We start from the raw sequence: 11,909 nt of genomic DNA, 5'->3' as shown, positions 1-11,909 counted from the left end.
GGCTGGATGCCAAGTACTGACAACACATCCCCATTCACAGGTTCGCTGCGAAAGAAGCCATTATGAAGGCGTATCCGGAGCGAAAGTGTACGCTGTGGGATATACAGGTTGTTAGTCCGCCAGATGTCGATGGCAGGTCTCAGGCGCCCAAAGGTATCATCAAATGCGATGCAGGAACGTGGGAGAATGGCTACGAAGTGCCGCTGTCTATCAGTCACGATGGGAATTATGCGACAGCTACGGCTCTTGGATATATGAGTCCGGTCGTCGACAGCACAGCGCGAGCTCCCCCTCCAGTGGCCACAATACCTACTCCAACCTCATCTCGGTTGACTTCCCCGTCGAATGCCTGGCAGTCGTGGCCACTGGACGAGCTCGAGACCTTTTGTCGTATTGCTAATCGGCTTGCTAAATATTTCAGCAGGTATTGCGAAGTAGATGCTTTGAGGGGGGCTCGTTGGGTTCTGATCAAAACCATAAGAGAACAAACAAAGAAGCCTGAAAATAATCTAAAACTATCTAGCGTCTCTGATATGCTATCTTTTGGCGTCGTCGACAATCATTCCACCCGACTTGTTGATCTCAAACCAAATGTCGAGCTGGAAGCTAGGTGTAGAACCCTCTATGAAGAACACATGGAACCCGAATCTAATAAGCGGGTGACCCGTTCAGTTGAACTTTTCGTTGGCAAATTCAGTGATTTTGATTTGGAGATTTCGGAGTCGCCGAAAGATAGAGCAATGAAGATGCAACGAGGTATTTGGAAGGGGCCAACTAAATGGATTCCTCGAAGTGAACTCAGCACTGAAGACAATGTGGTCCAAGAGGCAACCAATGGAGATCTGCACAAGAGGAAGCAGCTTGACAAAAAGCAAGAAGTGCCAGAAGATTCTGTAGACGGCAACGAACATGATGCTGAGGAGAGAAAGCTGCGGGCTGCACTAGACCAATATATTTCTCGTCGGCAAGGGGCGTCGCTCCCTGCTAGTAAGATTTTAAATTCACTACCTCAATCTCTCTAATTACTGTGCTGATGATTAGTTAGGCCCAGATGAGGAGTTGAAAATTTCACGAGTAGTACAAAAAAAGCACCGCAACTTGAGAAGGCATCTAGCGAGGCTACAGTTTTTTAAATCGGGCATATGACGGATGAAGGTGACGAGACCTTCGCTATCCCGTCTTCATGGGACGAGAAGCGATATGAGGAGTTCTTGAATGTTACGAGAGCTATTTAGTACCACGCTAAAAATCTGGTCCCGGGATAGCGATTGAGAGGACATCTCTCTTGATGTCGGTTGTCTATTGAAACCTTCTCATACTCGCCTGTATGATAGCAAGGACGAGTAAATAGTGCGATACTATTTTGTACAATGTATTTCACGGCGTGTGGTTCACGGAGGCAAAATTTACGTAATTTGGGCGATTAAGCTGTATAAGAATCAATTTCCGAACTCGAATACAGACTTTGTTGTATTAAGATACTAGGGTAGGGTATTTGTGGTGGATTTCTTTTCGTGTTAGTTCCGTAATGTGGTCTAGGACTTGTGGGTGTTGAGTTTCTTACCCTGATTCTCTAGTCTTACTATTACCCTGATCCTGGAATATCAGTAACCTGATTGACGTCCCGTGCCGTGTCTCTCACTCAAAGGTATTAGTCATATGTAAAGTGACTAGTCGTGTATTTTTGAGGCGATAGAATGAGGAAGAGCAAAATGGAGAGATGGATAAGGCGAAATTAAATTGTGGAGATTAGTTGAATTCTTTGGAAGAGGTACAGCGTAGAGAGCATGAAAGTTGGAAATTGAAACGTATGAGGGGGCCTTGTTTTATTTTCTTCTAATAGCTCTGCGTGTTAAATGAGCAGCTGAATGAATTAGATTAGATGTCCCGCGTATGTGCTTATGCTACTGTTAACCCCAGCTTAACAATTTTGACCTGTTCTGTTCTCTTTCCCTTAGAAGATCTCACATGTTTAGCGACTTTGGAATGAGTCACTTATAAGTAGTTCTCGTATTCTTGTTCTAACTAAAAATCTTTCTCTATAATTCAAGAAAAGGGCCTTTGGAGAACCGGTCGGGCTAGTCTCCTAATTCTATTTAAGAATGAAAGGAGGAGGTAAGAGAGAGTTTTCTGATGTTTTCTTCAATTAAAAGTGTTGAATTTGTGGAGGACACGGTTTTAGAGCTGTGGTCTTATCTTTTGGAGAGATGTAGATGATAGAGAAGGTTACGAACTCGATATTCAGATGTCGCCACGGAGTTTATTGAATTTCTTATCCCAAGTACCACCATCCAGATCTCACTCCAACTTCCACAAAAACTCCAAACACCCACTCTCACTCCTCTCTCTTCCCCTCCTCCCCAAACTCCTCATATCTCCCATCCCTCCTCATCACCCACAGATACCAAGTCCCCAGAATCAACAATGTCACTGGTACATTCACAGCCCAGAAAATCCAGAAGCGGGGCGAGACGACCGCGTCCCAAGTTGCTGCATCTTTGAAATCGAAGAAGGAGGTGGAGAAGATGGACTGGGAGGTGTTAGATGGCGATGAATAAAGGAGGGGGGGGGTATGGACTGGGAATAGGGTAATAGAGTTTCTGGAAAGGGTATGAGATGATGGTACTTACAGCAATATAAGAACCAGGTATAAATATCAGACCTAACAACGTAAGACCCCTCACAGCATCCGAATCTCGCTTAGCAGTTTGAGCGAGTTTTTTCTGCTCTCTAGCCATGCGTAGGTTCAATCTACTATCATTTTGCGTCATAAGACTATGTAACTGCAGACCACATCAGCACATACACCCCATCCAAAAACCTCATAACCTACCACCGTCCTCTGAATCTCAAGCCTATGCATAGTATTCTCCGCACCCGCCACAGCACCCGCCCATCTCCTCTTATGAAACCCCAATCGAGACATCACGCTTCGATGGAGCATCAACATCCGAGTCTTCTTCGCATCAGTACTGCTCTCGCAGAAGGTCTGGAAGAAAAGCTCGCTGGCCTCCTGAAAAGACTCGCTTAATCCACGTCGTGCCAGCGACACAATCCACAAGATCCGCCGCTGGCAACTCGCTAGATCCCGATTAATAGCATCTAGATCCGCGTGCTCGTCTTCGGTGAAAGTCTTGCGTCGGCTGGTCTGTCGCTGCATAAGCGTTGTTTCCGCGTGTTCGCGGAGCCAGATTTCGGTCTTACGCTGCTTCGTCTCTGCGTCGTCGAGATCGTGGGCGGAGTGGATGAGCGGGAACATTAGGGGATGTGATATTTCGGTGACGCATTTTTTGAGCATGGTTAGGGATAGCGAGAGGGTTGGTTTTTGAACGCTGTTGCTTTGGGCGCGGCAGAAGCCACTTGTGATGCGGCTTGCGAAGTCGTGGCTGAGGATTATTTCAAAGCAGTTGGTTGTGCCGTTGTTGTTGGAGAAGGACTTGCGGTAGAGCATTTCTGAGAGACACGCTGTTAATATTTTGTGTTTATGCGTTGGGATGGCACTCACGTAGGAAACAGTTATTCTTTTCATGATACATGTCGAACCAGAAGAGAAGGCCAGTCGCCGCAGAGCTCTCTATTGCCTTTTTGGGAAGACGAAACTTGTCAAACATGGAAATGTAGGCATCAAATCCCATGGTTATCATGCTAGGCAAGAAGCCTTGCGGATGGTTGGCGTTTTCTTGAACTCTGTTTATTCAAATAAGCATTCAAATCGTCGGCTAATGGTAGAAGGTCGTCATACATCATCCTCAAGCCACCAAGTACAGTGACCTCTTTTGGTAAATGTGATGGTGAGAAGCCATCTTTCCTTTCCAAGAAACTTGAAAACAATCTAGTTTCCGGATCGATTGGCTCCTCTGTCACAGTATTAAGCCGCTGGTCCTGAAAATCGTGAGCTTCAATGTAGCGCGGCCTCATTCAAACCCAGTCAACATTACCGAATAAGAGAAGATTTCCAGACAAGTGGTGTTTTCAGTGACACTTTTACATTGAGCTACTGTCTCTTTGAAAATCAAGTCGTCCATCGATTGTGGTTAAAGCACAACATGTCCCTACCATGATGCTAGCCTACCTCCAAGCTATTTATTGGGGTTGATCAAGATTTTGCTTTTGGCGTTACATACGGCTGTGTCGGGGCGATGCAAGAAACACTGCATGCCGTGTCATCGTGGAGTTCCGCCGGAAGCCCAATAAAACCTCAAGTTTTCAGCCTCACTTGCATCCGGCCACGGCTTGCTATAATACTAGCAGAAGACATCTGATGAAGATAAAATGAGAACAAACACTAGGGAAGTACCGGTCCTGCTATAACCAAATTGGATCTAGCCTCAAAGCCTATATTCTCTGAGTATATACATATTAATGTAACTATCACTCTACCAACACATGTTTGAACATGGCCACAAGAGCCCCCATGGTTTGATACCTACCAATCCCATCCCCAGCCCAATTAACTCCACCAAATGTACAGCCATCTACAACCTTATAACTACAGGAACGCTCATTCCTTCATCGGGCCAAGCGAGCCTTTCCGCACCCTCTCGTTCCCGAATTCCCGTTGCAGCTGCCCAGGACTGTTCAGAATAGGCACGCTACTGACAGGTCTCCGCTTGATGACACTCGCGCTATGTGTCAGACTAGACCTCTTCGCAAGATTACTCGGTCCAGAACCTTGCAATTCATGAGGTCCTTCTTCTGGTATTGCTTCATCTACAAGCGGCATAGCGGCCATCCCGGATTGCCCTTCTAACCAACCGCCCCCGATTCCACTCCATGCCGGACTCGCGCCGAACCCATCAATACCTGATCCCCTCCAGCCGTCACTACCGTTAGTGACTTCGTTTATAGTATTGTTGAGACCAAATGACACGCGCTTCTCACGTGTCGTTGTTTTGGCTATTGGCAATGAACGAAGTGACGAGCGTGAAGATGAGTTGTGCGAATTTGTAGAGTTAGCACTATGAAAAGTCTCGGCACTGCCGGATCGATTATGGCTTATATGTCGGTCGTCGAGGAGATTTTGTTCTTGCTCAAGTGGATGAGTTGGTCGTGTTAACGCTGCTGCTTGCATTGCAGGTGTCGGCGTCCCTCTATAACTCGATATCGAAGAATTTGAAGCGTTATGTTTTTGGTATTGCATCGCTCCTGGTGCCGAATTGATGTTCCTCCCATTTTGATGTTCCGGAGAGTGGTGGAGACTTGATATATCACTTCGAACGGTTCTCAAATGAGGCGCTTCCCAAATAGGAGGATCTGGTTCCCGGAAAGCCTCTGCTTGGGCTTCTCGGTCGACTGTCTTTGCAGGTGGTGGTGGAACATACATTACAGTAGTCGCTATCTGTATATGTCCATGTTCGGAATCATCATCACCATCGTCAGTCTCGGTATCCTCATCCGAGTAATCGCCATCGAAGCCATACTCGCGTGATGCTTTGGCCCAGGTGTGCGAGAAGTCCTCGTTCTCAGTATCCATCTCATTCACCTGGGGCATCGGCCGTGCGCGCATGGGATCCGAATTGTTAGGAGAAGGTGTGAATCGGGGTGGTAGATTTGAGTAAGCCCTCTCGGCAAGAGGCTTTGGGGGAGTCCTTCTGTACCCGTGTCTGTCAGAGAAAGGGTTTTGTCGAGAGACGTCTGTATATCCGTTGGGTCCAACTAGCATAGGTGGCGACGATTCTCCTATATCAGCCTCATCCGTGAAAGGGTTAACTCTGGCATTGGCCGAATATCGCTGCTGTTCATTGACCTCAGCCATTCCACCACCACCATGGTATGCAGTGTCGTCTTCATAACCTCGTTCAAATCCACTGTTATCAAGATGGCCTATCATTGGCGATACAAAATCGTCGCGGTTGTTGTAATCTTGACCGATGGGCTCGAAGGGCTGGACAAATGGAGGTTTCCTCCTAGAAAATATGTCAGCTTATTAAAATACCAATTACACATTGAACCTACTCGAAGTAAGCCGATCGTCGAGTCCGGTTTTTCCTATCATTGCGGCGACGTAGGAGAAAGAAGGCCAGGGCCCCCACGAGGGCCACACCAGCGATACCTCCCACAGTTCCTCCAGCTACGGTACCTGCATCGGTTTTCGAGGCGGTTGGCGCTGGAGCAGTTACTTGAGCAGCTTGAGGTGGTGATACAGCACCAGCGTCTGAACCAGCTTGAGATCCTAGATTCACCGTCGCAGTGGCAGCTATCAGAGGACTACTCACGCCTGAGATGGTCACTGATGGATTGTACGTGACTCCTGTGAACACTACTTGTAACCTGGCATCCGTTGGCTTCCCAGCGTAAGATGTTGAAATTGTAGTTGCCGATGCTGGATCTCCACACGAGTATTGATAGTATTCCCCCGGATAGGTATTTCTGTAGCATAAAGCGGTTCCAGGGCTGTCGCATCGTTAGTATTTGCAACTCGATCCTCGATCTTATCCATGACCACATACCAGTTCGTAACTCCATCATTCTTCACAACTGGTGTCGAAGCCCAACCCGCACTCTTATTATCCAGACAAGTCGTGTATACACCTTGAAGACACGCGCCATCCGTCGTACAACACCCGACAACTCCATGTATGGTATCGTGAACACAAGATGATCCGGCCGAACATTGTGCTGGTGCTGCCTCATTCCCGCCTAACCACCCACAGATTGCGACATCGAGTGATGATCTCTTGAATAACTTCGATGGTTCGTTGGGTACTCCAGTCGGTCGCGGCGACCACTCATCTGCCCTATACGCTATCGTTTCTACGGGTTCCGCCCATGGTGTCGCATTCGTGAAGCCCAAAATCAGCGAAAAAAGGAGCGCAACTGACGATGCCGGCAGAGCGAACACATTGACGGCCATCGCGAAAAGAGAATCAGACAAAGGAAAAGGTTTACAAATTCGACAATTGATTGCTGAAGCGACAGGAGGTCGAATATGAAGCGATAACGTCGATGGGATTCTTTGCGAGCCCACCAAGCGCCGTCGTGACTGCGGATTGCGCTTTGAGAGTCGAGGGGGTTTGAGGATCCATTTTGGCCTATCTCTCGAGTTGGCTAAACGGCCCCTCGCTCGTTGGCTTGATCAACTCGAGGATTGAGGCGCGGGAAATCACCGATTGGGTCATTCTCACCAATTCTTCCATTTCTGGATGTTGGATGTTATGGAGGTGCGGATTCAGCCAGTTAGAGTTGATTCTGTAGAGATTTCCTTGCCATTGACTGGGGGCTGTGCTGTACCTGTCAGGCACAGTCGAGTTTAGCTTGATTCTGAGTGATGGCGAAGATCAGATGGGTGGTGATTTGCAGGAAACGTGCAGGATCGTGCTGGATATCAGCGAAACATCGCAGGAATGTCCATATAATCTTCCAAGACGAGAACTCCTCGTGAAGGTTGAAGAATCGTGAGATGAGATAGAGATGAAGTTTGTGTTGTGGGGGAAACGTTGACGTCCAGGACGGGAGCGGAGTGGGGGTGTTGTCAGACGCTGGACCGTATTTAGTACCCGGCCCTATTTTTGTCGCCTAAGCCCCCTCAGTCATCCACTTCGTGGCCAAAATCATTTCCACCATCATGGCGAAAACCGACGATTTCCGGCTAGATGTCACGAATCTGGCTTTTGGTAGTCCGATTGTACCTGGTTTGCTTTGATGCCAATTCTGTTCTATCTTGCGATGATGCTATGCCAGCAGAAAGCCAATGGAACTAAATACGGATCCAAGCTAAAGAAGAATTGGGCTGGTTTGAGACCATGATACACCTCGATATGGGACTGTTCCAAGCTCTAGAAAGCAGTTGTTGAACTTTCGAAGGAGACTATAATGCCTCTATGAATAGCAGAAGGCACAGGTTCCGCCAAAAATCGAGATCATGCGAAGTGAAATCATGTTACTGACGAAAACTCCATGGCCTTTGCAACAAGAGGTTCATCACTCGATTACGACATGGGTGGAGGAATCCCACTTCATATATATTATACCATTTCTCGGAATCATAGTGTATTACATGCAACTTATTCCCTTGGAGACCTACAGAAGAGCCAACTTCATAGCGAGCTTTCTATCAAAGACTCGATACCATACGTATCAACCGCAGGATATTCGAAAGAAGATAAAGAATGGCAAAGAAACGACAAAAATTCTGCAACAAGTTCAAGATTCATGAAGAAAATACCACAGATCCAGCGCGGAGTGGCTTACAACTAGAACCTTCAACGCTCATCTCAAACTCATCCGGAAAACCCAAAACCATCTCCCACCACGAAACCCAATATAAGAATCAAAAATCATGCTCGTACTGACTTACTCCTCCTCGTACTCGATTTACCCGTCCCTCCATCACCAATTGGCCACAAACAGCCGAGTCATCAACTCCAGGAACCGAATCCTTCGGCTGCATGGCGTGCTCTGAACAACACATAAACCTCACAATCTCGAATACAACACCCACCTTCAACTAACCCAATCCATTGCAAACTCATTCAATGCCCATATATCTCCCAATAAGACAACATAAACTGCTGCACAGTCATTACATGGTGGAGTCACACTTCTTCGGCAGCCCAAATGTGCGAACGGCCCGTTCCTAGGCTCCGAGGTTACGTTACGTGTCAGACAATATCTCATTCAGGCCAGTTTCAGAGCGGTTCCATTTCGGGGAACCGGCCGACTACGGCCGAGAGCGTGAGACGTGGTGAGGGTGTGGAGATGGGATTACTCCGTCCGTACTTGCGTAGTTGATTGAAGTGTTGATAAGGATATAATGACAAGAGGAGATCTGAGAAGTATTTATGATGGGGATGGAAAGGTACGGAGGTAATTTTGTGACTGAAGTGACACCGAACCAATCGTACCGTCTTCGGCTCGTAGGGAATGTCTTACAGTAGAAGACAACGAGGATAGAACGAATATCAACTCCCAAAACCCCATTTCCTCTCCTCCCATATTCCCAACCCCCCTAAAGAAGTGAAGAATATCACCTCCAAAACCTCCAACCAACAATCTACACACCTCCCCCTCCCCCCATCCAATCTGGACTCGATCCTGTCCCATTCCATCCCGTCCCATTCACCACCCAGTTAAACCAACCCCCAAAGCAGAACAAACCCCCCTAACCACAAACCACCTAGTCCCATCCTCCCCCCTCAGCTCCCAAAAGCGCACACATGAATTGTTGCACATCGAACTATTTAGCACCACACTAACGAAACGCACTCACCATCCTCACGTCCAGACTGCACGAATCACCAGGCGCGGCCCGTGAAGGCAGGAGCACTAGGTCGACCCGACAGCACGGGATGCCCCAGGGGCCCCGGGGGCCTGATATCGCGGGCGGCTTGGAAGGATGACGGATGAATTAGGGGGAAGAATGATGTGCATACATATACATATGCGAGGATGGATATATGTACCTACGTCGCACCGCGGTTTAAAAGATTTGAAATGCTGATATATGTGAGGGGTATCCAATTGCATGTACATTTCCCATCCGTGTGACGGGGTTTTGCTTTCCATCTACATCGAGTCTTCGAGCTGCTTACTTCTTACCTTTTGCCAGTTATCCTTTTCTGCTTTTCCGCCTTTGTTTTCTAATCCCATGCCCCGTTCGACCCATTCTTGCGATCCCATTTCACTTAGTCTAGATAATGCTCTTGCGAATGCAAATCGTTCCTCGTCACCGCTAAAAATGGAGCTGTTCTTCAGCATCGTCATGTTCATTCCGAGATCATCCATCATCAATCGCATGGCATCATCGAGATCTTCTCCTTCCGCCTGTCCTTTCTTATCTTCGGAATCTTTCTTCATGCTATCTTCGATCTCTTGTCTAGACAAGAAGAGCTGTGTAAGTGGCACGGCACTGGTGAGAACTAGCTTTGCTCGAGATTCATAGACTGCGTCGATGAAGGTGATAAATCTTCGCGCAAGATCACGTTGTTGGTGAGTCATGCCTGGGACGTCTGTCACGATGAACGAATCGTAGCTACGCATTAGTTCAATGTAGTCAGCAGCGCTAGTCGGGCGCCCTATTAGTTCATCAAACGTAAACATTGCTGCTCGTCCGCTGACTTTAGGAACATGAATTTCTCGACCCCATACATGCTGGGTCTCAGACCGAGGTTTATCTTGATGAGGATCGCCAAGGAATCTAAACCACTTCTCTGCGTGGGTTGGGGCATGCTTGTCAAGAGGGGCATGATATACTCCAGAAGGTGGACGAGGTATTTTGCGATAATCTGTAGGAGAGTCGAGATTGATAACGTGCAGACGATTTTTGAGAAGGTGTATACAAGGAATGAAAGATTCACGTTGTATACCATTTCGGTATAGGTCATCTGGGTGTCGATTCGAAGTTGTCACTAAGACTACGCCATGCGACATCAGAGCTTCTAAAAGCCTAATTTCACATTAGCACATTGCTAGTAAATTTGGAGAATACAAACCGTCTGAGAATCATAGCATCGGCAACATCAGTACACTGGAACTCGTCAAAGCACAGAACATTTCCCTGCTGAGCAATATCAGCAGCAATGAATGGTATAGCATCGATGTCGTTGCCGTGCTCCAACTTCATCTTGTGTAGCCGCTTGTGGACGTCCTGCATGAAGTTGTGAAAGTGTATCCTGGTTTTCGAAGTGACACTGCTGGGCAGAGTTTCGTAGAACATATCCATGAGCATCGTCTTCCCACTGCCCACGTCCCCAAACAGATATAAGCCTCGAGGCAAATTTTCAGGTATCGGTGCCAGTTTCCTCTGTTTCGGTTTACTGCCAAAAATTCGACCGAACATGGAGACGGGCTCTGGTTTAAGAGATTCGAGGGTAGGATGGACGATTGGAGGCGCGGAGTAGTGCTGCAGCTCATCATGAAGATGCTGGAGATTCTGTATAATGCCTTTCCCTTCGTCAGCAACTAATATTGCTTGTTCAAGAACAGGTCCCACCTCTTTGGTGCTCATCATCTCTTAAGCGTCCGGCCTTGACCCGCGCGTTGTATTCTTGAATCGGTCCATAGTTGTCCTTGTTAACTTTGAAGTATTAGTGTCCGCATAAATCAGAGGACGAAACTGCTGTACCGTTTTGTACAGTAGCTAACGATCTCCGCTGTCCTGCAACAAACGCGGCAGGCAATACGAAAGCTCGTCGCCCAATGCTTGGGGCACCGTCGATGTTTCTCGGTAACGCATATTGCCGTCCGTTGTACGAACTGGTGCGCAGGCTTCTGGAAGAAAATCTGCACTGATTGCATTGAGCTAAAGGAGCAGCTTCAGCATTTCTGGCCGTCGCAAAATTCGAGAGATCGTTTCGGAGACATCGCCGAAAAGTGGCGTGGGGAAGAGGTGGAATCTTCATCTAGGGAAATTGAGGGTATTATGAGATCTACATTGAAGTCTAAAAGCCAAAAAAGGAATGGATGTAACGAATATGTACAGAGGTAAGTAGCTAGGAGTTTTGTCAGAGGCTTTCGAAGTTGGGTAAACATCACGCGATTCTGTTGATCCCACGGATCTTCTTCGGCAATTTGAAGCCGAGGCCAAATAAACTTTGAGTCTTCGCAACAAAACCTCCGCCTCCGCATTCAAATAAATCGCCGTCGAAGGAAGTACCTCGCTTCTGGGGCCAAACAGCAGCCAGTCCATACTTGATATATCGTCTTGGAAATAGTCAATATTGGGCTTTTATACTATGTGGGTTTGTCTAGGTATGCTTTGGAAGCCTTTTCCCTTCTTCACCTCCGATTCCTCTCTTTAAACGGGAAACTGTTGCTTAATGGTAGCCGCAATCCCGATTCTGATGGGCTCCTGTTTTCGATAAAAATTCTTGGATCTTAGTGAAAGAACGCCTGCGGCTTTCAAACCCCTCATGTTTCGGCTCGTCCGATGTTTAGAAGCAACAGAACTGGTCGAGTGACGAATACAGAAC

General features: G+C 47.4%; 4 protein-coding genes across 4 annotated transcripts; 1 reads left to right on the top strand and 3 right to left on the bottom strand.

Moving 5' to 3' along the window:
* Positions 1-62: 62 nt before the first annotated feature.
* On the top strand, positions 63-1,022 carry GLAREA_09368 (uncharacterized protein; the record flags this gene model as incomplete). Its single annotated transcript, XM_008085965.1, has 1 exon — positions 63-1,022. The coding sequence occupies one exon, from the start codon at positions 63-65 to the stop codon at positions 1,020-1,022; it is 960 nt and encodes a 319-aa protein (XP_008084156.1).
* A 1,313-nt stretch (positions 1,023-2,335) lies between these two features.
* Positions 2,336-4,025, bottom strand: GLAREA_09367 (uncharacterized protein; the record flags this gene model as incomplete). The annotated part of the gene is made up of 6 exons (XM_008085964.1): positions 2,336-2,530; positions 2,631-2,783; positions 2,834-3,453; positions 3,506-3,687; positions 3,743-3,882; positions 3,939-4,025. The coding sequence occupies 6 exons, from the start codon at positions 4,023-4,025 to the stop codon at positions 2,336-2,338; spliced, it is 1,377 nt and encodes a 458-aa protein (XP_008084155.1).
* A 476-nt stretch (positions 4,026-4,501) lies between these two features.
* GLAREA_09366 (uncharacterized protein) lies at positions 4,502-6,853 on the bottom strand (the record flags this gene model as incomplete). Its single annotated transcript, XM_008085963.1, has 3 exons — positions 4,502-5,906; positions 5,956-6,393; positions 6,450-6,853. The coding sequence occupies 3 exons, from the start codon at positions 6,851-6,853 to the stop codon at positions 4,502-4,504; spliced, it is 2,247 nt and encodes a 748-aa protein (XP_008084154.1).
* Positions 6,854-9,504: 2,651 nt separating this feature from the next.
* Positions 9,505-11,339, bottom strand: GLAREA_09365 (P-loop containing nucleoside triphosphate hydrolase; the record flags this gene model as incomplete). The annotated part of the gene is made up of 4 exons (XM_008085962.1): positions 9,505-10,384; positions 10,431-10,881; positions 10,931-11,014; positions 11,063-11,339. 4 exons carry the CDS (start codon positions 11,337-11,339, stop codon positions 9,505-9,507), a joined length of 1,692 nt encoding a protein of 563 aa, XP_008084153.1.
* Positions 11,340-11,909: the final 570 nt, after the last annotated feature.

Source organism: Glarea lozoyensis (genome assembly GCF_000409485.1).
Source record: "Glarea lozoyensis ATCC 20868 chromosome Unknown GLAREA4, whole genome shotgun sequence".
Classification (NCBI taxonomy): Eukaryota; Fungi; Ascomycota; class Leotiomycetes; order Helotiales; family Helotiaceae; genus Glarea; species Glarea lozoyensis.
Note: the sequence above shows the minus strand (reverse complement) of the source record. Positions and strands in the feature narration are given on the sequence as shown.